This window comes from Thermobia domestica, chromosome 2 (genome assembly GCF_964235325.1).
Source record: "Thermobia domestica chromosome 2, izTheDome1.hap1.1, whole genome shotgun sequence".
NCBI classification, from domain to species: domain Eukaryota; kingdom Metazoa; phylum Arthropoda; class Insecta; order Zygentoma; family Lepismatidae; genus Thermobia; species Thermobia domestica.
The window spans coordinates 14,724,474-14,749,899 of record NC_137455.1 but is presented as its reverse complement, the minus strand read 5'-3'; the positions used below and the strand labels follow the sequence as shown (position 1 = coordinate 14,749,899).

The window sequence follows — 25,426 nt, the reverse complement described above, 5'->3', positions numbered from 1 at the left end:
GACCGGTAGTGGTCTACGACTAGACAAGACAAAATTAGAGCAGAAAGCTGAATTGAAAGTCCTTTGAATTTTAATTAAAAGAAGAAGGTATAATATTTTGGTGTCACGGTTGGAAGTTGTAATAACTATCATCCTATATTTTTCCACGCTATACTTTTAATAGTTTACTATGTAAAACGCTTTTAGTAATTTTATACATTTAAACACTTCATAACCGCCCAGCGGTATTTCAAAACATGGTCAATAAACTTTGAAGAAGAAGAAAAAGAATCTTGAATGACAGACACTTCTTGTTACCTCATATAGATGAATGAGACAGACACTGGAACAACGATGAAAGAAGTATAGTTTAAATGTAAATATATGGTAGTGGGTGCTGGTGAAATTTAGGCACACGACATTTTAAATATTTACAGGTAAAATTCAATGCCCTGCATGGCAAGACATGTTTATAAGAAATATTTCTGCAAGTAGCATAATAAAATACTAAGTAATACTGATGTATTTTAGGTTCACAAATGTAGACCTACTAGTGTAAAATCATTACAAGTCCTGTATCGCCGGACTGCACGAACATCGAAAAAAAAAAAAAAAAAACGCCCGCAACCAGAAGGGTGCCTAGCACCCCTAAACTTTTCGTGGCCCTCCAGACCTTAACACAAAATTCTATTATTAATACAAAAAACACAATTTAGCTATTTGTAAGAATTTAATGACTTGCCTCCCGCAAACCTTTGTGCCTGGTTTCGGGTGAGTGCAACAATGTACATCTAGTTAGATTGCATTACGTGGCAAGTCTTTACTTTAGGTAAGGTAGTGGTAATAACCGATTCATTTGAACCAGTTCTCGCAGTTAAATTTACAATTCCCAAGAACGAAAGAGAAAAAAACGTGTTGTGCGGAGCTTTGACCCGCCTTCGTTAACGCTCGCTCGGCAATACTATGTGAATCAGGAACAATATTAACAGTGATAGGATGTCATTGCCTTGTCCAAAGTAAAGAGTTACCTAGAAAATTACTATTTCCGTTTAAAAACGGCGTCCGGAAGTATTGCATGAAAAGAAACAAACCAATCTTTGCTAGGTGGCTACTAAAAACCAAGAATGCTATCTAACCTATTCGAGACAGGGCTAGGCGAGTGAGCGCGAAACATAGCACGGTGGCTTGTCAACAGAAACATGTGAGGCAGGTGCTGCAAGAGGCGAAGGAAGGGACTTGTGCAACTTTTATTATTGTTCATTGTTATTTTGGGATATCAGATTTGAATACCGTACAAAGATCGCAGATCAAGAAAAGCTGGAAAATTTGGAAAGTGCACTGTACGTGTAGAATAATTAGTTCGCACTCGAGGGCTGTTGTTGTCCTATTTGAGGTTCGCATACCGTATATTTGCAAAATTCACGGAAGTGACACCCTATTTTAGAAGAGCAATGTGTAAGTAAAATACCTCCTTTGTAGTTATTTATGCACGTGCCTACCGTTCCTCATGCGCCTGCCTCCTACGGATACACGTCCGAAATCCGGCGTTGTGCTGTTGCCCTGACTGTCTGATGGTATTCGTTCTTTTCTGTGAGCACCAAGCACATGTTGGTTCGTGTTTTTCGCACAGTCGTTTTAATGACATACCTCTGAATAAGTTTATACCCAGAATAAGTTAATGTTTCTAAAGTGAATCTTCACACAGTAATGTAACTCCTCCCTTTAGCTAAGACTGGATTTCTTGATCAAAGAATCCCTCCCCTCAATGTCTGATGATTCAGGGAACAATCCCGTTTATACAAGCATACTTACAAGGCGACTTACGGAAGTGTCACTTTTAGTAATTGAACCAGAAGACTTTTAGTAATTGTAATCACCAAATGGGATCCACATTTTGAATTTTGTAATTTTGACGTCAGATTCTGAATTACCTCTCCTAGCAGTGTGTTTTCTTCTACATTAAATGATTGTTTTCTGTCTAAGCTTGGAGACCACCCCTAATGCTTAAAGGGTGGTTTCTACCCTTAAAGCCACGGCATTGCCGAAACAAAAAAATAGATGTCGATTATTTTTCGATGTTCTACAAGTATGCAAAGTTTCATTCAAATCGGTGAGTGACACTTCCGTAAGTTTCCTTGTTGGTAAAAAGGAAAGTTGTAATTAGAGATGATAATAGTAAAGTTCGAATTTTAACACAATCGTTCCGATACCCTGTGGAGGATTGGATGCAGTGGGGTACGTAAAGGGGGTTCCAGGTTTTAACCTTAAACTTGACCACCTTAATAAAATTCTGGTACCATATTGGGTGTATTGATAGTATTGAGTTTGGTTTCAATGGCTGAATAACTTCTAGTGAAAATGTGTGGCTGGTATAGTAATGGGCTGGAGAACGTGGTAATTGGTGCACCGGCAAGGTTAGTCAGACCTAGTTTCGATTATCGGACCAGTTCCCACTCTTTATATTGTTACCTTATGCTCAGCATAATGTAACATGGCCCGATGCTTTTGAACACCTTGTATGTTGGTAGAAAATTTTAAAATTTATTTAGAATGTTAATAGAAACTTTTATTTTATAGTAGAGCAAACCGTAGGTTGAGAATTTTGCGTAAATTTTGTAAAACAGAGCATTTCGATATATGTTAGATGAAGATTACATGATTATTAATTATATTTTATATATTTTACGCATTTATCCATGAATATATTATTATTTTAGACAAATAAGTGTATATTTCAACGTTTTCAATGGTTTTCAGTTCATTTCTATTCATATTTCGGCATAGGGAATCTTCACAAGAAAGTAAAAAATTTTATTTCGTAAAATCTTCTTCAAAATTCCAAATTAATAAAGTCAGCCATAATTTCTTCTTGGTGCATCTCTTTGTTTCGAAGTAAAATTATCTGATTGGCTAATCCACAATCACAGCTGCGGCTGAGATTTCGGTTCTCTTTGATCTTCACTCAGAAGCCTATCATCCTATGATTACGTCATAATTATCTTCCAATTGGGGATCGTCTTCTCGTAACTCTTTGTCTTACGGCGTCAGCCATTTCAAGAGTCAGACGTGCAGTGTTTAGCGTCTGTGGAAAAAGTGGAATAATTTGTAATCACGTGAAAATTGTGTCAAATTCTTCGTTTTGGCGAATATTGGAAGAGATAACTGTACGACGTTTGGTGTTTCAACAAATTGTTAATCCGGAAATAAGACAATTGTGAAGTAATTTCGCATAACACGACGGATACTAGCCTGTAGCTATCCGGTGGTATGGAATGAGCTCCTTAACAAATTTTGCGTTCTCGGTCAACCAGAGAACCTAAGAGAAGAAAGAGGAGACGGTAGAAGAGAGAGAAAGAATATTGAGTAGTGGTGCAGACCCGAGGAAGAAGAAGTCAAGCCACGCTCGACGGCTTTTCTGGAAAGGTGCTGAAGGAGTTTTCCAAAAATTATTTTTGAGACCACGTATCACGAGTTTCCCAGGAAACCTCGGGTGGAAGTTATCAGGACTTTTTTTTTGTTGTTTTAACATATCCGTTTAATCTTGGTGTAAGAAGAGGATGTCAAGTAAGTAAGGAACAGTGAAAGTGAAACTCAGGTATTTGGCTTCAAAATTTTCCTTGTTCTGGCAAACTATCATGAGTGAATATATTTTCTGGTGTTTGTGTAATACTTGTAATATGAAGCACTAAATTCGTAAAGTTTCCCTCAACGCCGCACGCATGTAGGTTCAGGCAATGTGACATCGTGTTTTCATTCGATGGGGGGGGGGAAAGAAAGCTAGGATCTCAGCACAGAGCGATTGTCGTAATCTCAAGAAAATGTGTGTACCACACACACATTTTCCCCAGTGATGAAAGTTGTTTTAGATTCCCCAAAAATCTAGAAATTATTCATTTTCGGTAATTCTGCTCAAAATTCAACCTTTATTCATTTTGGCGTGTTTTCTTTGGTTTGACGTAGAATGATTATGAATGTTGAATATGTAAACAAGTGTCAGTATCACGGCTATTTGTCTAGTGCAAGGGTACATGCATCTTGCGTACCGATAATCGAAAACGTTCATCAATAGGTTAAACCTACGTACTATTTTAGAAACTGATACCCATCAAGTTATAAAATGCAATGTTGATAATTACTAGTAAATATTTTTCCTTCTTTTTTTAAGAAATTGAATAAATATTCTGAACGACATTAACGCAAAACTAACCACTGCGTCTTCGGTAGAAATGTGGTAGCGAAAACAAAATATAAATGCAAGTTAAGTATGGTGCTTTGGGAAATGTATGTGTGATTTTTTTTTTTTATTAATATATATATACTTGTTTAGGTTAAGTTAGTTTAGTTAGATTAGGGCTTTAGGTTTAAGTTGTGTGAATATATTATATGCATGTCTTGCCTGTGCTAGATTGTCATGTGGGTCCGAGCTGACAAGAGGTCGCGAAGAGCGTAAATCCTCTACGCCGGCCACGAAATCGATGCACAGAAGAGTGTAAGCACCAAGGAATATATGTAAACAAAAGGCAAATTAAGCTAACCACAATCTGTAGGCAGTGAATTTATTATTTTCGGTAGTGTTTTGTATTTTCTATTGTACTCTTATGTTTGTTTTGCGTGTCGAATACCATGGAAATGCTCTAGAAGGCAAGAATATTCAATGAATATCAAAGGATATGAATATTTCGAGAATATAAACAAAAGTAAATAATGTTTTTGGCTTCGAAAGTATAGAAATCGGTTTTATTAAATTTTATTCAGATGGGTATGTCAGTTCAATGTAAATATTTTCCTGTTAACGAATATTTTGTGCTACATTCATGAATATTTTGAAAGAAAATAAAACTTACTAGCCGTGAATGCATCTTTCTTTTGAATACGAAATCTAATTAGCTTGTAATTTTGAGAAATAGTAGAAATATGTAGTCGATGTTTTGGTATGCATGCGAAGCATGATAAAAACAAGAGCAGTATGTGCAGAATAAGTTTACTGGGGAAATGAAATAGCTGTGAAATTCAGGGAAGAGACTTTCCTTAGTGTGACCGAGTTGAAAACAACCGAATCTGTAGAAATTTCTCATTTTATCGATTGCTATCAAAATCTTAGTTTGGATTTTTTTTTTTTAAATTACAAAATTCTGTTTCAAAAGATTTTTTTTTTTTTAAAAAATTCAGATAGGACTTTCACAGACAACATCAAGATCTTCTTTGTGCTCAGTGCCAGCTCCGCTCGGGGGTCGGTGTCCTGTGTCTGTAGTCGTGGTTCACAACCTATTTCCGGATGGGATGTGAATGATGAACTGCAGGCCTGGATATCGGGCTGCGGGTTGAGATGGAACAGAGTTTGGAAGCTTTATATTTCGGGCCAAATTTGAGTTCTATTTTCCGTAGATGATTGGCATGGTGAGTGTATCAGTGACTGCTGATGACGAGCCCATACGGGCCCAGTAGGTTCGGTGTCACTAGTCAGTGATACATTCAACATAGCATGTAATCTCAAGGAAAGGGAACATCATACAAGAAAACAAACAACAATTCATATTATTAAATTCATTTTATTATTATTTTATTTTTTTTTTTTGTAAAAATGGCGACCCTTATCCAGGATTTCTGTTGTTTCAATCCTACGCGAGCGCTAAGGAAAGCAAACAATCACAGCAGAGTATTTGTAATGGGGATAATTACGACAATCGCTACATTGAATGAAACATGGTCACTTCTGAATCTATATGTGCGTGATGTTGTGGGAAACCATCTTCAATGAAAGTGGAAATGTCTGTGGGTAGCAGATCAAGTAACGAATCTCGGCATCCGAGTGAATATATATGCTGTTCAGACGAAATTGCAGGGTTTAGTGTTTATTGTGACAGCTGTTTTAGATGGGTACATGCCCAATGTTATGGTTTATCCGAGGAACAAGTACAGGAGTTAGACAAAAGTAGTGAGCCGTGGTTATGTAAGCCCTGCCTGGCGAAACAGGCGACAGTGTTGCCACTGCCGAAATCTTCGGAAACTGATAGTGATGAAGGCGAACGTGGAACGCGTGGTAGTCCGAACAATTCTGATAAAGAGGAAGGAAGTCGAGGAAACGTAGCTTCCGGTTCAAATGTGCAACTAACGGACTTTGCGGCCATGATGGAACGCTTCAGTCAAACTTTAACATTAACCCTAAACGAAAAATTTGAAAAAGTAGACAATAAATTCCAGGCGATGAGCAACCAGGTTGACAGTAAATTCCAGGTTATGAATGAGAAATTCGATAATGTAAAATTTGAATTGTTACAAACGATCAATGAAAAAGTAGCCCATGTGAACGAAGACGTAGAGGCGGTTAGGTCGGAAGTTCGCGACTTATATACCTCTGTTGGGAATTATCAGAATAAAATAGACGCGCGGGTAGATGCCGTTGAGGAAGGTCTCCGGTTATCGGTTGAAGCGCAAAATCGACGATGTGACGACTTGACAAAGGAGTTCTCACATCTCGAACTCAGTACCCAAAGGTCGTGTCAGGCACTTGAAGCCAGGATTCAGACGTTAGAGGGAAAAACAAACCAAAGAAAAGATAAACGGTGTGGTCGTAAGCGAGCGCGAGACTTTGTTGTCGGTGATGGAATCGAGTCTGACGGGACCGAGTCGGACATCCAAGTGGATGTACCGGTCTCTTCAGTCGGGGAGACTCGTACTATTCCCACGGTGACTGTCTCTGTCTGTCAGCCGACCAACATTCACGGCACAAATGTCCTTCCCTTTGAATTATCTTCACGAACGTTGAATTTAAACAAGTCACATATGTCCGGTGTTGAGACAATAGGTAGTCAGGCGTTGTCCAGGAGGTCGAATCCATTGTTGGTTTCGCCTCAGGTGTCAGGATTTTCCAATCCTAGTTGTCGATTGAACCATGTGGTGTCCTCTAGTAGTGTAGCAGACATGACTCCTTCGTGTGCTGGAGTTCAGGAGGGAATATGTGGTCACGCGGTGGTATCAATGCCAGACAACTTAATTTCTGGACAAAATTACCAACACTATTCCATTTTCGGTCAAAATCAATTGGGTGCAAAGAGCCCCGTTGTTGGCCACAATTCTCCCGTGAACCCCAGTAGAAGCGAGGAAGGCATTGGTAAGCGAACTCTAAATTTAAGACTCTCTGAATTAAATCACTTACCTACATTTTCTGGTGAGTACGGTTTGGCTAGAACATTTCTAGAAAATTTGGAACAAACTTTCAAGGTAATTTCGGCATCTGAACACGAACGTCTAACCTTGGTACCTTGTTGCTTAACAGCTGGGGCCAAGACATGGTTCCAGACTGTATGTCAAGACATAAATAGTTACGCGGATTTTGTGCGTCTGTTCCGAGAACACTATTTTTCGGCGAGAATGGAAAGGTTGCAAAAGAAGTTCATTCAGGGAATGAAATACGATCGAGCGAAGTACAGCCGATTAACGGACTTTGCGTGGAAAATAGTGGCAGAATATTATGCTGTAGCACAACACCCGGATGAAAGTGAACTGATAGAGATAGTCTTGGATTGCTTACCAGCTGGTGACGCCAAGTTGTTGAGAGCTGTTGAGCCAAAGAACATTCAACACCTTATGGTGAAAATAGCTGAAATAGAGGGACATCCAGAGCCTAGTGAACCGGTCACGGACAAGAAGTTTAGACGCTTTCAGGTACGTCAGGCGAAAGTCGTCAAAAAGACAGAAAAGTTAGGGAAACAAACCACCAAAGATACTTCGTCTCAGACGGAGGAAGACGAAAGCAAGAGGAAGGAAGGAAATTCCAATGGCAAAGGAGATGACCGATTTTCCGGAAACCGGGGTCGAAGAAGGAACTTCCAGTCTCGAAGACCATGGCCCAATCAAGGAAGACCGAATTGGGTAAGAGAGAGTAATGGAAATCGGAATGCTCCGTATGGGTACAACCAACGCTACTATCCAGCAGCGATGAGCTATGGGTATCCGCGGGGTACATCTCAGACATGCGCGCCAAACGCGATGACCTCAGCAGGAGCGCAAGCCTATCCGGGATACGCGCCGAATTTACTTCCTGGAGGGGGAGTGGCGGCTCCCACGTCCACTTCTTCCCCAGGAGTGAACATGGCGATGTCCACTGGATGGCCTCCGCAATACACGTCATTCGTACCTACGATGGCTCAGCCACCGGAAACGAACGGGAATAGTTTGGGAAATGCATACCGCAGCCCTCATTAGGGGAGAGTGTGGACTGCGATGTGGATTCCTCAACTCCCCAGAAAGAACAAGATCGGTTAGCGAGTAGTCAAAATTCCAATTCGGTAGCAACCTCGTTCGATTTTGATACTAACCTTCCAAATTCAAAATTCAATGTTTTGGCAGATTCCGAAAATCGGGAAACAAAATTGGGCACGCCTCTGTTCTCGATTCGTTTCGTGATCGACGAGAAGGAGTGTGACTCCAGTGCGGAGAAAGGTATTCTTTTAACTTATCCTTCGCCCACGTTAAGTTGTTCAGTTGGAAGTTTAACTCTAGTTTGCGTTCTGGATTCTGGAGCGGATACGAATTTGTTGTCTGGAGACGTTTGGAGGAGGATCAAGGAGATTTATCCGTCAGCTAAACTTCGTCCAAAATCCAACATTTCATTACGAGGTTTCGCAGGAGACGAATCTTTTCAAGTCAAGGGTTTTCAGATTCTAAATTTCACAATTCAAGATTACGTTTTCGAGGTTCCGGTATATGTGATTCACAAATTGAAAACAGATTGTATTCTAGGTTTCCCCTTTTTTATTCGTTATAATGTTCTTCTAAATTGTAAGACGAAAGAAGTCTCTCTTGAGACTGATTCTGGTCAGACCATCTCCATCAACATGGAAAAGCAGCATTGTTGTCGAGTCACAGTTGCGGAAGTATCATCAGATAAAGAGGAAGACTCTTTATACCAACCAGCTATCTCGAAAGAAGATATTCAAAATTTTGTTTCGCAGAGAACTGATTTAGATTCGGATTCTAGGAATCGTTTATTTTCTTTGTTAATCAGGTTTCGTTGTCTTTTTACAGAGAATCCCAGAGTCGTGAAGGTTGAGCCGTATAGAATACAGCTTTCAGACGACGTTCCCGTGGTAGGAAAGTTGTATCCTGTACCTGTTCACCTCCAGAAGGAATTCGAGCAAGTGCTGGACAAATGGTTGAAACTCGGAATCATCATAGAAGGTCCTTCACCTTACAGATGTCCGGTACATATTGTGCGTAAGGCGTCTGGAGAGCTAAGGCCTGTAGTCGATTTGCGTGGTATCAATGAGCGTGTGATTGCACCAAAGATTCAAGTCGAACCGATCTCTGATCTAATCGCACGAGTCAGTGGTGCAACCATTTTCACCTCATTGGACTGTACGCAGTCATATCACAGTGTCCCGATCCATCCAGACTCTTACAAATACGTCAGCTTCATTTACAAAGGTCGTCAGTATCAAATGACACGTCTAACCATGGGTTTGAAATCATCTCCAGCAGTTTTCCAATCAATCATGCATACTTTTTTCGGCTTAGAACCTTTCAAAAACTTTCTCATTGTGTACCTCGATGACGTCCTTTGTTTTTCATCATCTATTGACGAACACTTTCAGCATTTGGAAAAGGTCTTTGAAACTCTTCGTTCGGCAAATCTTTCGCTCAATTTTCAAAAGTGTAATTTCCTTCAATCACAAATTCCTTTTCTTGGCCACATAATTTCAGGATCTTCAGTCAAAATTAATCCCAAAAGTAACGAGGCCATCCGTCACTTTCCTCTGCCGCGAACTAAGAAAGCTTTACGAAGATTTCTTGGTCTCGTGGGATGGCGAAAGCGACATTTTCCTGACTTTGCGGGGTTAACAGCTCCATTTTATGATCTTCTGAAAAAGGACCGAAAGATTGAATACTCTCCGGAGTTACTGGAAAAATTCGATCAGTTGAGAGAACTTTTAAGTAGTCCTCCCGCACTTGCTCAACCGGACTTCAATCTTGATTTTCATTTGTACAGCGATGCATCTGCGGAGTCGTTGGCCGGCTATGTGGCGCAATATCCCCCGGGACAGGATGATCCGGAGGTTATTGCGTATGCGAGTCGGCGAATAAAACCGCATGAGGCCTCGTTGTCAGTGTTCCAGTTGGAATTAGCTGCAGTTCTTTTCCTCTGCGAAAAATTTTCGTACTTCATATTAGGTCGACGGACTACGGTCCACTGTGACAATGCTGCAGTCACGTATGCTTTCAGTTTAAAGAACCTAGATGCACGAACAACTCGTCTTCTGCTTAAATTGCAACGTTTTGATCTTCAGTTCATTCACATAAAAGGCACGGACAATGAAATCGCAGACCTGTTGAGTCGCTATCCTCCAGAGATTCCTCAGGCAGAAGAGGATCATTTTGTAAATTTCTTGACCGCGGAGGACACGGACTTCTTGAATGTCACGGAACTGAAGCGAGAACAGCGGAAAGACCCGTATTGTAGAAAACTACATACCATTTGGAAGGGTGGTCAAAACAATACTAGGGTACGTGTGGAGAATAATTTAGTTTACGTCAGAAATTCTCAAAATTCTGTTTGGTTGCTGGTCATTCCTTCCAGCTCAGTGAAAAATATTGTTTCGGCAATTCACAACAAAGGCCATTTTGGAGTGAAGCGATGTTTGTCGTTCGCTAAGGCCATGTTTCATTGGAGAGGTATGCGTGAGACTTTTACAAAGTATATTCAAGAGTGCCTTCTTTGTGCACGAACCAAATACTCCTACAGGGTGATTAGAAAGGAGCCCTGTCATGTTGAGGCGTCTTCTTCCTTTGAGAAGCAATGCCTCGACCTGGTCGGGCCTCTTCCTAAGAGCCAAGGATATAAATATATCTTGTCCATCCTGGACGTCTACAGTCGTTTTGTGTGTTTCTTCCCTCTTCGGACGGCACACACAAGAGAGATTGTGGCGGTCCTTGAAAAGAGATATTATTATCAGCTACCATACCCGAAGTATTTGGTGAGTGACCAAGGTCCGCAGTTCTTGTCGCGCTTCTGGAAGGAGTTTTGTCAAAAACACCGGATAAAACATATACTTACCACGCCATACCATCCGGCTTCACATGGCATTATCGAACGCAGGCATCGTGACCTTCATCGCATTCTCCGCCTGTATTGCAGTGACAACCAGTCCAAATGGAGTAATTTTCTAAAAGCAGCCCAAGATTTGTGTAATCACTCTTGGTGTGATGCTCTCGGATGTACTCCAGCGGAGCGTTTCTTAACGTATTCAGCATCCAAGAGCTTCAAAGAAAACTTTATTTGGCCCAAAGAGACGGTGCAAGTAAATGAAGACAAGAAATTTGTAGTTTCTGTTCCGGCAGCAGAACCGAAGAAGGAGAAAAAGCTGCGGAAACAGCAAGACATCGTTACAGAAGGTTCTTTGGTGATGGTGAAAACTCACCATATATCGTCGATACCCAAAAAGGTGTTTGCTAAATTTATGCACACATACGTCGGACCTTACCAAGTGGTATCTTTATCTCGAAATTCGGCGAGATTGCAGACTCTGCAGGGAGAAAATATAGGAGTTCAGAGTTTTGACAATCTGAAACTGTTTCGCTGTTCAGAAGAGAAAAGAAAGGAATTATTAGAAGGATGAAAAAAAAAAAAAAAAAAAAAAAGAGAAAAAACCAGTTATAGATTAAGGTTAGGTTAAGCTAGATTAGAATGTATAGTTGTAATTAGAATTTGAAAGAAAAAAAAAAAAAAGATGTTTTATCTTGTATAGTCTCTAGTAATTTAGTAGTAACAAAAAAAAAAAAAAAAAAAGCAACTTAAGAAGAACTCATAAGTTCAGATTTTTTTTTTTTTCTCCGAAGCTCCCGGAGGATGTTACCTTATGCTCAGCATAATGTAACATGGCCCGATGCTTTTGAACACCTTGTATGTTGGTAGAAAATTTTAAAATTTATTTAGAATGTTAATAGAAACTTTTATTTTATAGTAGAGCAAACCGTAGGTTGAGAATTTTGCGTAAATTTTGTAAAACAGAGCATTTCGATATATGTTAGATGAAGATTACATGATTATTAATTATATTTTATATATTTTACGCATTTATCCATGAATATATTATTATTTTAGACAAATAAGTGTATATTTCAACGTTTTCAATGGTTTTCAGTTCATTTCTATTCATATTTCGGCATAGGGAATCTTCACAAGAAAGTAAAAAATTTTATTTCGTAAAATCTTCTTCAAAATTCCAAATTAATAAAGTCAGCCATAATTTCTTCTTGGTGCATCTCTTTGTTTCGAAGTAAAATTATCTGATTGGCTAATCCACAATCACAGCTGCGGCTGAGATTTCGGTTCTCTTTGATCTTCACTCAGAAGCCTATCATCCTATGATTACGTCATAATTATCTTCCAATTGGGGATCGTCTTCTCGTAACTCTTTGTCTTACGGCGTCAGCCATTTCAAGAGTCAGACGTGCAGTGTTTAGCGTCTGTGGAAAAAGTGGAATAATTTGTAATCACGTGAAAATTGTGTCAAATTCTTCGTTTTGGCGAATATTGGAAGAGATAACTGTACGACGTTTGGTGTTTCAACAAATTGTTAATCCGGAAATAAGACAATTGTGAAGTAATTTCGCATAACACGACGGATACTAGCCTGTAGCTATCCGGTGGTATGGAATGAGCTCCTTAACAAATTTTGCGTTCTCGGTCAACCAGAGAACCTAAGAGAAGAAAGAGGAGACGGTAGAAGAGAGAGAAAGAATATTGAGTAGTGGTGCAGACCCGAGGAAGAAGAAGTCAAGCCACGCTCGACGGCTTTTCTGGAAAGGTGCTGAAGGAGTTTTCCAAAAATTATTTTTGAGACCACGTATCACGAGTTTCCCAGGAAACCTCGGGTGGAAGTTATCAGGACTTTTTTTTTGTTGTTTTAACATATCCGTTTAATCTTGGTGTAAGAAGAGGATGTCAAGTAAGTAAGGAACAGTGAAAGTGAAACTCAGGTATTTGGCTTCAAAATTTTCCTTGTTCTGGCAAACTATCATGAGTGAATATATTTTCTGGTGTTTGTGTAATACTTGTAATATGAAGCACTAAATTCGTAAAGTTTCCCTCAACGCCGCACGCATGTAGGTTCAGGCAATGTGACATCGTGTTTTCATTCGATGGGGGGGGGGAAAGAAAGCTAGGATCTCAGCACAGAGCGATTGTCGTAATCTCAAGAAAATGTGTGTACCACACACACATTTTCCCCAGTGATGAAAGTTGTTTTAGATTCCCCAAAAATCTAGAAATTATTCATTTTCGGTAATTCTGCTCAAAATTCAACCTTTATTCATTTTGGCGTGTTTTCTTTGGTTTGACGTAGAATGATTATGAATGTTGAATATGTAAACAAGTGTCAGTATCACGGCTATTTGTCTAGTGCAAGGGTACATGCATCTTGCGTACCGATAATCGAAAACGTTCATCAATAGGTTAAACCTACGTACTATTTTAGAAACTGATACCCATCAAGTTATAAAATGCAATGTTGATAATTACTAGTAAATATTTTTCCTTCTTTTTTTAAGAAATTGAATAAATATTCTGAACGACATTAACGCAAAACTAACCACTGCGTCTTCGGTAGAAATGTGGTAGCGAAAACAAAATATAAATGCAAGTTAAGTATGGTGCTTTGGGAAATGTATGTGTGATTTTTTTTTTTTATTAATATATATATACTTGTTTAGGTTAAGTTAGTTTAGTTAGATTAGGGCTTTAGGTTTAAGTTGTGTGAATATATTATATGCATGTCTTGCCTGTGCTAGATTGTCATGTGGGTCCGAGCTGACAAGAGGTCGCGAAGAGCGTAAATCCTCTACGCCGGCCACGAAATCGATGCACAGAAGAGTGTAAGCACCAAGGAATATATGTAAACAAAAGGCAAATTAAGCTAACCACAATCTGTAGGCAGTGAATTTATTATTTTCGGTAGTGTTTTGTATTTTCTATTGTACTCTTATGTTTGTTTTGCGTGTCGAATACCATGGAAATGCTCTAGAAGGCAAGAATATTCAATGAATATCAAAGGATATGAATATTTCGAGAATATAAACAAAAGTAAATAATGTTTTTGGCTTCGAAAGTATAGAAATCGGTTTTATTAAATTTTATTCAGATGGGTATGTCAGTTCAATGTAAATATTTTCCTGTTAACGAATATTTTGTGCTACATTCATGAATATTTTGAAAGAAAATAAAACTTACTAGCCGTGAATGCATCTTTCTTTTGAATACGAAATCTAATTAGCTTGTAATTTTGAGAAATAGTAGAAATATGTAGTCGATGTTTTGGTATGCATGCGAAGCATGATAAAAACAAGAGCAGTATGTGCAGAATAAGTTTACTGGGGAAATGAAATAGCTGTGAAATTCAGGGAAGAGACTTTCCTTAGTGTGACCGAGTTGAAAACAACCGAATCTGTAGAAATTTCTCATTTTATCGATTGCTATCAAAATCTTAGTTTGGATTTTTTTTTTTTAAATTACAAAATTCTGTTTCAAAAGATTTTTTTTTTTTTAAAAATTCAGATAGGACTTTCACAGACAACATCAAGATCTTCTTTGTGCTCAGTGCCAGCTCCGCTCGGGGGTCGGTGTCCTGTGTCTGTAGTCGTGGTTCACAACCTATTTCCGGATGGGATGTGAATGATGAACTGCAGGCCTGGATATCGGGCTGCGGGTTGAGATGGAACAGAGTTTGGAAGCTTTATATTTCGGGCCAAATTTGAGTTCTATTTTCCGTAGATGATTGGCATGGTGAGTGTATCAGTGACTGCTGATGACGAGCCCATACGGGCCCAGTAGGTTCGGTGTCACTAGTCAGTGATACATTCAACATAGCATGTAATCTCAAGGAAAGGGAACATCATACAAGAAAACAAACAACAATTCATATTATTAAATTCATTTTATTATTATTTTATTTTTTTTTTTTGTAAAAATATATATTATTTGAATTTAATTAAATCGAAACTATTCAAGTATTGGGAGTAACGATTTACAATAAGTGTTCAGATGTTTGTAAAATTTAAGGAAAATATAAAATATTAATTTGATACTGCACTGATGTGAGAAACTATAAGTGCTTTCTTCGATTTTTCATGTAACTTGCTCTTGTTTCACTTCCTATTATTATTCCACGTAGAGTTGAGATTAGCTTCCCATGTATTCGTTGTGCTGTCCGCCCCCATTGCAGTACATGCTGCGATCTGCGATGTGATCGCAGAAAATTTCAGCTCCTTTGCAGAAAAATTGCGAGAGGAAAAAAAAAAAATAGCTAGCAGAAGGATTTTCCGTTTTCTTCAAACTTCTTTGAGTTTATGAGTATATTCCCATTTCAGTTTTTGATAGATATAAATCAGGACAGATTATTTTTTTGAATACAAGTTTTTCATTAAGTCTATGCACGACTTGTTAAGCAGCTCAAGATTTTTTTTTTTTTTTTTTTTTAATTGAAGACTCTTTTTACAGTTACAGATTTCCGACACAAATATTCTGTTGCAGTAAAGCTAATGATCTTTTGTTTGAGTATACTATTGTCTGAGGCCATATGTGAAAGCTGGGGTTCAGTGGTTACAGATGTGATGGAGAAAAGACCAGCAGCAAAGCATGAACTTAGTGGTGATATTGGAACAACAGACCAGCTTACATACATGATCCTAAATGTACTTTCATCAGAATTTTAAAAGAAATCTTAAAACTGCTCTTAATACAAAATACGTTGTAACGTATCATAAATATTTTAAATCTGCTTCTTTTAGCAAAACTCTTTCAAAAAAAATGTGACTTCATAGGTTGTAACTCGAACTAGGGATACCACTGAAAACTGTTTACCATGTTTCATGTAACGCTATAATACAAACATGATAATATCATCTTGATTTTTTATTTTGGAATTCCTGCAGAATTTTTTTTATTTACGAAAGCTCATCGCAGAAAGACAAAAAAAGTTCTGCCATCGGGCTGTCCGCTAACATTTCTTTTGACTTTTGTCATTGTCTTCTTTAAGGTGATATATTTGGCAGAGGTCTCAAACTGCTTATTACCTATCACCTTACAATATGAAGTACCATGTGCAATGCAAGCGTGGCCCTTTTTCCCGACCGAATGGCTACCGTTTGTGCCTTTGGTACAGTGGTTTTGGGTTTTATTCCTGGTGGGGAAGGATTTAAAAAAAAAAAAAAAAAAAAAAAAAAACCAGTGTTACAGTCATTCAGTTTAATTAATCATTCGTTTCCTTTAGCGTAAAAGGCATAACCGTGGGACGTTAAACTTAAAGATTTCATTTCATTTCATTTTCAATTACCGGTAACATTCCTTACCTTTATACTTCCTTGATATGAAACACAACTCTGAATTTTACTTCAAAAGAACTCATTTAAATGTTTGGTAGACTTCGCTGTCATTACTATGTGCATCTTCCTGCTATGTCTTTGGTTCAAGTACGGGGATGAAGAACTAACTTTTGGAATCTGCGCCCATAATTCTAAAAATTTACGTAGACTAGAGTTTCCGGAAACAGAATATTACAAATTATTCCCAATTGTATGTTTTGTGCTTACAACAGAAAATACTTTTTGTTTCTTCCGATTTAGCCCACGTAAGCCTTTAGAATTATGGGTGCAGATTCTTAAAGTTGGTTCTTCATTCTCAACCTTGAACCAAAGGCATAACAGATACACATTATGGTAATAGTCAAGTGTATTAACCCTTCGTGGGCTCTTTTAAAGTAAATTGAGTGTTGTGTTTTTCGTCTATGAAGTATAAAAATAATTTTTGTACAGTATAGGAATGTTACCGGTAATATCATTCCGCAAATCCTTAATGGATGAGAGCTGGTAGTAAAATTTCTGTTTATGCATAAACATATAAACGTTATTGAAATTGTTTCCTTAAAATACTGATTTCTTTTTTCAGTTTTAAAGCATTGGAGAAGAATAAAGAATGGAAGACGACACTCCAGTTATATATGGACTTGAATTTCAGGTGAGAATATAATAATAATAATAAATGAGCTAAAACTAATATTAAATAACTCAGCAATTGCTTAATTATTGTAACTTTTATGATTATTTAGAACATAATCACATCGGAAGGTACAATAAATAAAACTGAAAGAGTAAATCTTGACCTCCTTTTGGGACAAGTCATGAAGGCGTTACATTGTTTTGACTTCGGTAGTTGTGAAGATGATATAGGTCAGCAGCACGTTCCAACTTACTTCAGTTCCCCATGTTACCCTAGATATCATTTGAAAGAGCATCAGAGCCACACTGGAATGAGATTAGAACTAGAAAACAAAAATTCTATTTGCATCATGGATCGAATCCGGGCTACCCATTTGAGAGGTAGGCAACTTACCGGCTATGCTAAGATAATTCATAGAAGCAACTTTAAAAAGAAGAAAAATTTTGTTGAAATGCCAATGCCAATGTATGAATGTTGTAATGCCAATATTTTGCTATGAGGAATGAGAGACAACTTTTCAAGCACTCAATTGAGCAATAACAACTAGTTTAAAAATTAAAAGTAGTAATTTTAGAAGATTAGCAATCTTTCCTTTTAAAAATTAACTGATTTCATGATGTGTTTACGTGCTTTGTCAGTGGATAATGTCCTGAATGAATACAATTTAGTCAAAATTATTATACTCATGTTCCTAAGGTGCTACTTTATATTTTTCTGTTCTTTCACCTCTTTTAAAAACTTTGTTGTACTTACGTATACATAAAATATCTGTGTAAAGATTGTAGTTGAAATATGTTGTGTTTATTTCAAAAATTGAAATGACTTTGAGATGTTGTCTCCCTTATGCGCTCAGAGCAAATGTGATGGGAAAAATTTTGTTCCTTCTTCTTCTTCGAGGTTTGACAGTTCTCTTGAACTTCATGAATCTATAAATTATTTAGCTATAATTTCGTCCTGTTTATAAATGTTTCTTTTTCCAAAAGAGCGTAAATGAAGGGTATTGAAATTTAATATCCTGTTTGTTTATGACGATGTTACTAGACCTAGAAGTCTTGGATTTGCAGTTGTAATAGTCCATTAAGTAAAAAAAAGAAAAAAAACTGGTTTGAATTAGCTGTAGGTATAACAACATTTTTTTAAAATTAATGTAATTTGTAATATTCAACATGAAATAATATAACTATGAACTGGTATCTTCGCTAACATTCGCTGTAGAATTCATATTGAATAACTAAGAAATAAATAAACCTTATCTAATATCTGCGAAAGCAATAGCTTTTTCCGGACTGTTTTGTTGGTCGCTGACAACTTTTTCGATGATTACATTGCACTGCTAAACTAGTAACACGTAGAAATTCATTGTATACTTTTATCGTAATACGAGGACAGTCCTTTATGATGTAAAAGTATTTTGCCGTGGATCGAGAAATGTGAAAATGGCCGGACATGTGTCATGTATATCTTGAAGAGGGAGTAGGACGTCCGTCAACCTCCATCATGGACGACAAGATTCATCAAGCTCGAAAGTTGGATCTGGCAAGTAGGCGAGATACCATCGATAAGGTAACGTTTCCTTTGAACATCATTCATGGTTCTGCTCACAGACTTACACGTGTAGGAAGGGGTACATAAGTGGCTTCGCGATCAACCGAAAAGCTTCATGAAAGGGATATGCTAGTTTGTAAACCGTTGGACCAAGTGCTTTGAACAAAGGAGGTAAGCATGTAGAGAAATGATGTGTATTTTAAATCCCTACCGTTATGTATGTAAACTGTTGAATGAAAAATGTAGATATTTTTGATTCGCCTTAGTATTTGGTAGTTATACGCTGTGAAGTGTCAGAATGATTATGAGAGGACTGAATTCTGGTTTTATATTGCAGGCGAGAGCATTGTGTTCTCAGGCTGCTGAGACCGATGCCATCCGTTTCTTCGTAGGAACCCAGTCGTTGAAATCGAGAACCAGATTCATCAAGTGGAATTCGATGAAGAAAGTGGAGCTATTCATAAGAGCATCTTTCTTCACAAAGAAGGTGAAATATTGGCATTTGGCTAGCTCGCCCACAGATCTTCATATAATAACTACATGCTACAACAAAGTTGAAGGTGAGTTACACCATGTAGTTCAAGATAAAGTGTTATCAGATTATGTACAGTTTTTGATAACGTTAGTAATATTATCATTATGGCTTTTTTCTTATGCCAAACTATTACATAATAAAATTCTGCTTAACTATGAATAACAGGACGTCAGCTATAGTATAATATAATTGTAATTTACATTTATTTTTGACGAAAATATGAAAAGCAAGTTACCAATATATATTCTTTTATAAATCATTTAGCATTGTGTCTATTTAGACGTTTGTTCGTAAGTAGAATTAAGGAAAAGTAAGTAGTTGACAATTGAAGATATCGTACTCTACTCAGTTATTCTTAGAGATTGATTTGGCTTTACTGTGCATGGAAGTTAACTAACATAGCTTTTTAAAAGTATTATTTTACTCAGGAGGGTATTCCTTCTGCGACAGTTGGTTCCTGACCGTCTAAGATATGAAATAATTTGAACAGATAATTGGAATCAAACTCTGAAATTCAGTTGTATAATCTTCAACTAGTTATGCATTAATAATATGGAAACTTAATATGATAATATTTTTTTGTTGTATACTCTTCCACTAGATTTTGCATTAATAACAATGAAATGCTAATAATTTATGTATATTTCTGGGGTTAACGTCCTACGACTATACACCAAGACTAAGAGAAACTGATGGTGAGATAAGTGATGGTGCAATGACGAAAGCAGGATGAAACGGGATAACCCCGAGAAAACCCCCGTACACGGTGTTTGTCAACCACAAAGTCCACTTGATGAGAGCTGGGATCGAACCTGGGACCCCAAGCCCCAGAGATAAACGCCCTAGCACTGAGCCACCAAGGCCTCTAATTTATTGTATAATCTTCAACTAGTTTAGCATTATTAAGAATGAAATTCAGTATATTAACGAATGGAGGAAACAACCGATTTTCAACACACCAACTTTTCTATAGGTGCGATTCAATGATACACAAATAGGGGGTGAGTGTATGGCTTTTCTGGGAGCGGGATGGGTAGCGTAGAAGTCTGCCGCCAAAGTGATGCTTTCCGTTTTCTGGGCCTGTAAAGAGGTCATCATGACAGATTACCTACCACAGGAGTAAACTATTATTAGCACCTATTGTTCCCATCTCCTGACTAAGTTACGAGAGGTACTAAAGAAGATACATCGTGGATTTGTCGCGAAAGGAGTGCTGTTGTTGTCTGATAATGCACCAGCTCATTCCGACCATGCATCTATGAAGAAGGCAGTGGAATTTGGATATGAAATATTCCCCCACTCCATTCTCACCGGACGTAGCTCCAAACGACTTCTTTCTCTTCTCAGAAATGAAGCGTCCACTCAGAGGACGCCATTTTGACAGTAGGGATGACGTCATTTCTGAGGTTGAGCTGTGGTTTCAAAGCCAAACTGCAGACTTTTACAAAATGGGCTTAAGGAAAGTGAACTGCTGGCAAAAATGTGTCACTAGGTACGGTGACTACTTAGAGAAGGACTGCTACCATCATGGTGTCAGAGTCCTCTAGAGTGAATTTCTTCTAGGTAATTGCACGAACTTTTTGATACCTCCTCGTATATATCCTGTTATTTCCTTATCTTTGTCCAAATATTCCACTAAAAACAACACTCAGAAGTCCAATTAATATTTCCTCATCAATGAGTTGATTTTTGTTCCACTTCAGTTACACCCATATAGAATTAACTTAATTATTTGACCATTAATTTAAATCATGAATGCGTCTTAATGTTTATCAGTGTCGAAATCTACAATGAAAAACTCAACCGTCGTCAGTGCTTTTGTATATATACTTCTCTTTTAGTCATGTCTCGTACTTCCATTATAAAATGTAAAAACCATGCCGGAATAGTTAAGCTTACCTGTAACATTCAAAATATATAAACCAATCCATTATGTGATAAATATAATAGCTTTAAATGCACTATTGTGTCTGTTTTAATAATTTATTATGGCTTCAAATGTATTGTGGAAAATTTTCTTGATGTTGAGAAAATTAAATGCATTACCTTAGTCAATAGTTTGTAATAACTACAGAAGCTGTAAATATACAAATAGTTTGTCACTTATACTAGTAATAGGAGGTGCATCTTGCTTGAACATTTTCAATCTGAAAAGATTTCTTAAGCCGTGGTTCTACACTTCATGTGTTGAACTCATTTTAATTTATTTGTAGTTTTATCAGAACTTACTGCAACTTCTTCAGTGGAACTTGAAAGCACCATTATTATAATAAATTTATGGCAGTATTTAGAAGATCTTGTCTCTCTTCTCGAGCTGTAATACAAATATCGAACTCAAATTTAGTCAAAGCATCACACTCACTCACTCACTCTATGGCCTATGGAACCCGGAGGTTCAGTGCCGCGTTCACAAAAGCTCTCCATTGACTTCTATCCTTAGCTAATTGCATGTATTCCTATCTCTGCGAGATCCATCTTAATATTATCCTCCCATCTGCGCCTAGGTCTTCCTAATGGTCGTTTTCCTATGGGTCTACCAGTCAAGACTTTGAAAGCGTTTCTACTTTCTTCCATTCTAGCTACATGACCTGCCCACCTAAGCCTCCTAGACTTGACGACCCTAACAATGTTGGGTAAACCGTATAAACTATGTAGCTCCTCGTTATGAAGCTTCCGCCATTCCCCATTCTCGTTCCTCTTGGGTCCGAATATTCTTCTCAGGATCCTGTTCTCAAATACTTTCAGTAGTCAAAGCATTATGTTCACGATATTTAGACGCATGCCTGAGTTTAAGTTAGAGTTACAATCATGGTTAATTTAGTTCCCTTAATGATTAGTATTACGACTATTGTATTTTGTATTTAGACTATTAGTACAGAAAATACTACAGAGTTTACTTCCTTTATTACCTATTGCGGTTGGAGACACGGTGGCTCAGTGGTAGAGCGCTTACCTTTGGTGTGTGGAGTCCCTGGTTCGATCCCGGCCAAGTAAGTTTGTTTTGGACAACATCGTGTCCGTGGGTTTTCTCGGGTACACCCGTGTCCTCCCACATTCTTATTCCATCATAATACACTTGCTTGTCCTAACGGGCATAATCGTGGAACGTTTAAACTGATTTTTATTTACTTATTACGGCTACTTAAGGCCACTTTAAAAAGTCTACCGACTACCGTAAACTGTTTTAGTTTATATATACAGATGGTGTTCAGAAAAATGGAAACACCTGTAGTTGGCAACACGTCAGATGTATGAGTTGGCAATGGTGTCGTGGCGCCCGCAGTGCCGGACCGCTGGTGGTGGTGTGTTAGGTCGGTCTCCATACTACGTCAGGCGCAGTGGAACAGCAGTGTCCAGTGGCTGCAGCAGACGGAGGTAGTGTAAAATGGGAGACCTCTCAGATTTTCAAAGAGGGCAAATTGTTGGTGCGCGGTTATGTGGAGTGAGTGTGACGGCTATGGCTACTGTGTTAGGTGTGTCGCGTGGGACAGTGTCGAAGGTGATGACGGCCTACACAACACACGGGAAAACCACATCGGGGAAGCGGAACAGTGGGCGGAAGAAAATCATGAGTGACAGGTCACGCCGGGTATTAAAGCGCATTGTCACGCGGAACCGTCGTGCCACTGCGGAGCAAGTGACGAAGGAACTCAATCAGCCCTCCCCCACCCTGTTTCGACAATCACAGTCCGCCGCGAATTACATGACATGAACTTATGGGGTCGTGTTGCATGGGCTAAATCGCTCATCAAGGACCATACGCTTTCGCACGCCGCAAATGGTGCGGCGACCATGCAACTTGGACCGTTGAGGACTGGAAACGTGTGATATGGTTGGATGACTCATCCTTCACCCTATTCCCAACCACGGGCCGTGTTTATGTGTGGAGAACGCCCAAAGAAGCTTATGATCTGCAGTGTCTCCGCCCAACTGTAAAACATGGCGGCGGCTCGGTGATGCTGTGGGCCGCCATATCATGGTTTTCATTGGGTCCTGTGGTCACACTTAGCGGACGAATCACTGCCAACGATTATGTCTCAATTTTAGGAGACCACTTGCATCCTATGGTCCGGGTGTTGTTCCCGGACAATAACGCCATCTTCCAGGATGATAATGCACCCATTCACACAGCTGGCGTTGTTGCAGCGTGGTTTGAGGAACATCGGGATGAAGTTCAACACCTCCCCTGGCCCGCCCAATCCCCAGATCTCAACATAATTGAACATCTGTGGTTCGCCTTGGAAACACGACTTTGGCGACGATTTCCACCTCCATCCTCTCTCACAGAACTGGCCGATTCCCTGCACTAGGAATGGTGTAAAATTCCACTTGCTACCATTCACGACATCTATGCCTCCATCCCACGTCTCATCAAGGCTGTTCTGAAGGCGAAAGGTGGCCCGACACCATATTAATCTGGTAAGTTGCAATTTCGTTCAAGTGTTTCCATTTTTCTGATCACCATCTGTATGTTATGATTTAGAAAATTGGGTTTATGCATAAGTTGGAATTTGGTTTAGACGAAAAAATTTGTTAATGTAAGATTTACATAATGGGAAAATTCATTATGTAAGTTAAATTGTTTTTAGCATATAAAATGAATTTGTAAACAAATTACATAATAATTTTTAATATTTTATTATAAATTTTTAATTTAAATTTATGTAAAGGAATTTTTTTGTTTTGTTTATTTTTAAGAATTAAATTTAAAACTAAAGTATAACACAAATAAAAAAGTTTATAACTGGCTGGTTACAATATACATATATATATTGAAGAAACTGGCGTCCAGTTTTCTGTAGCTTCTCTCTCTCTCTCTCTCTCGCTAATGATATAAGAGGAAGCACTTGTGTAACCATTTTCTGACAGTAGTTATGTTTTCTTGTCTCGATAGCTGAAAGTATGTGTTCAATGCAGAGCTGTTTGTGGAGAATTCCTGAGTGGATGGATGACTCTTCGCTCGGGGAAGACACGAACTCCTCGCTATTGTCGGTGGAGGAGCTGTGTAAATTCGAGACAGGCGAATATGGGCACGATATCAAATGTACTGTATTCCATCCGACTGAAGGGAACAAAGCAGTCACTGTAGTCGACAACCATTTTCTTCTGTGGGATATCACCGAAAGCTCTACGGTTAGCAAGGTATGTTGTCTGGTGATTTTATTGCGTTTTACTGTTTTCTTTAGGCCATGTATGTTAAGTGTTTGGTGGGGTGTCAGTGTCATTTTTCTGACTCTTATTTCAGGTAGCTGCCTAGTGTTTCACTATGCCGTGTCAGCTCCGAAAAGTCTGTCCTTAACGAGATTATGTTTGCAAACCTCGTAGGAGATAATCATTGTACTTACTGTATTGGCCTGAATATAGAACGAAGTCAAATGTAATATGACTCCAAGTATTGGGGGTGATTTTAATGAAAAATAAACATTAAAAAAATGAAGATATTACATAGTGGACAACTTATCAATGTAAAGCTCTTTGTAAGATTTAAATCTGATTCATTGCATCTTCTTGATTTGGTAATTATCACTTCGTTTTAGGTACTCTGGTAGTATATTTAAATCGCTTTGAATACCCCGTGGAAGCAAAGGAAAAATACATCAATTAGGAACCAATCAAATCAAAATATCACGGAGGACACGGTGGTTCAGTGGTAGAGTGCTTACCTCTGGTGCATGGGATCCCTGGTTCGATCCCCAGCCAAGTAAGTTTGTAATGGACAACATCGTGTTTGTGGGTTTTTTCGAGGTACTCCCGTTTCCTTCCACTTTCTCATTACACCAGTTCTTCTTTGCTTTAATCATCGTCTCCCTTAGCCTAAAAGGACATAAACGTGGGACGTTAAACTAAAGATTTCATTTTAAAATCGAACCATCACGTGATGTATTACTCTTATGTACCTATTTCCTATATACAGGATGTTAATGAACTATACCGACAAAATGTAAGAGAAGATTCCTCGCTTTGAAAAAAAAGAAAGTTTATGTGGGCATGCCTTGAAAAGTGCATAATTTCAAGGCTAGGGTCATCCAAAAACGTGAAAAAATACATCGTATTATGCGTTCTTCCGAACACGATGAACTGTGGAGCTGGCGAATTCATCCAATTTCCCATCAACATATTCCGTATTCACTGCGATCAAGGTTTACTTTTTGCCTACTTTGGACCCATAAGTCCGAGCTATCTGAGAATTTTGTTGGGAATTATGCCCTGTAGGAAATCCCTTGTGCACCCATTGCACATTTTTGGATAACATATGTGTGATTTCGTTTACCTCGATATGGACCGCCACTCCACGGTTCTTCATGTTCGAAATAACGCGTGTTGCAGTGTGTTCTCCATGGTTTTGGTCGGTCCTAGTTCTGAAACTGTACCCACAG

The 25,426-nt window shown here is 38.4% G+C and overlaps 1 protein-coding gene across 2 annotated transcripts in view; it reads left to right on the top strand.

The window, feature by feature from the left end:
• Window positions 1-25,426, top strand: part of LOC145670447 (EARP-interacting protein homolog) — a 36,829-nt gene continuing 11,403 nt past the window's right edge. Inside the window, exons 1-4 of one of the 2 annotated variants that reach the window (XM_081739147.1) lie at window positions 1-87; window positions 16,919-16,987; window positions 18,852-19,074; window positions 23,944-24,191. In XM_081739147.1, the coding sequence (XP_081595273.1) occupies window positions 16,946-16,987; window positions 18,852-19,074; window positions 23,944-24,191 (513 nt within the window). In that variant the 5' untranslated portion in view covers window positions 1-87; window positions 16,919-16,945. The other variant, XM_081739136.1, reaches the window with a different exon arrangement.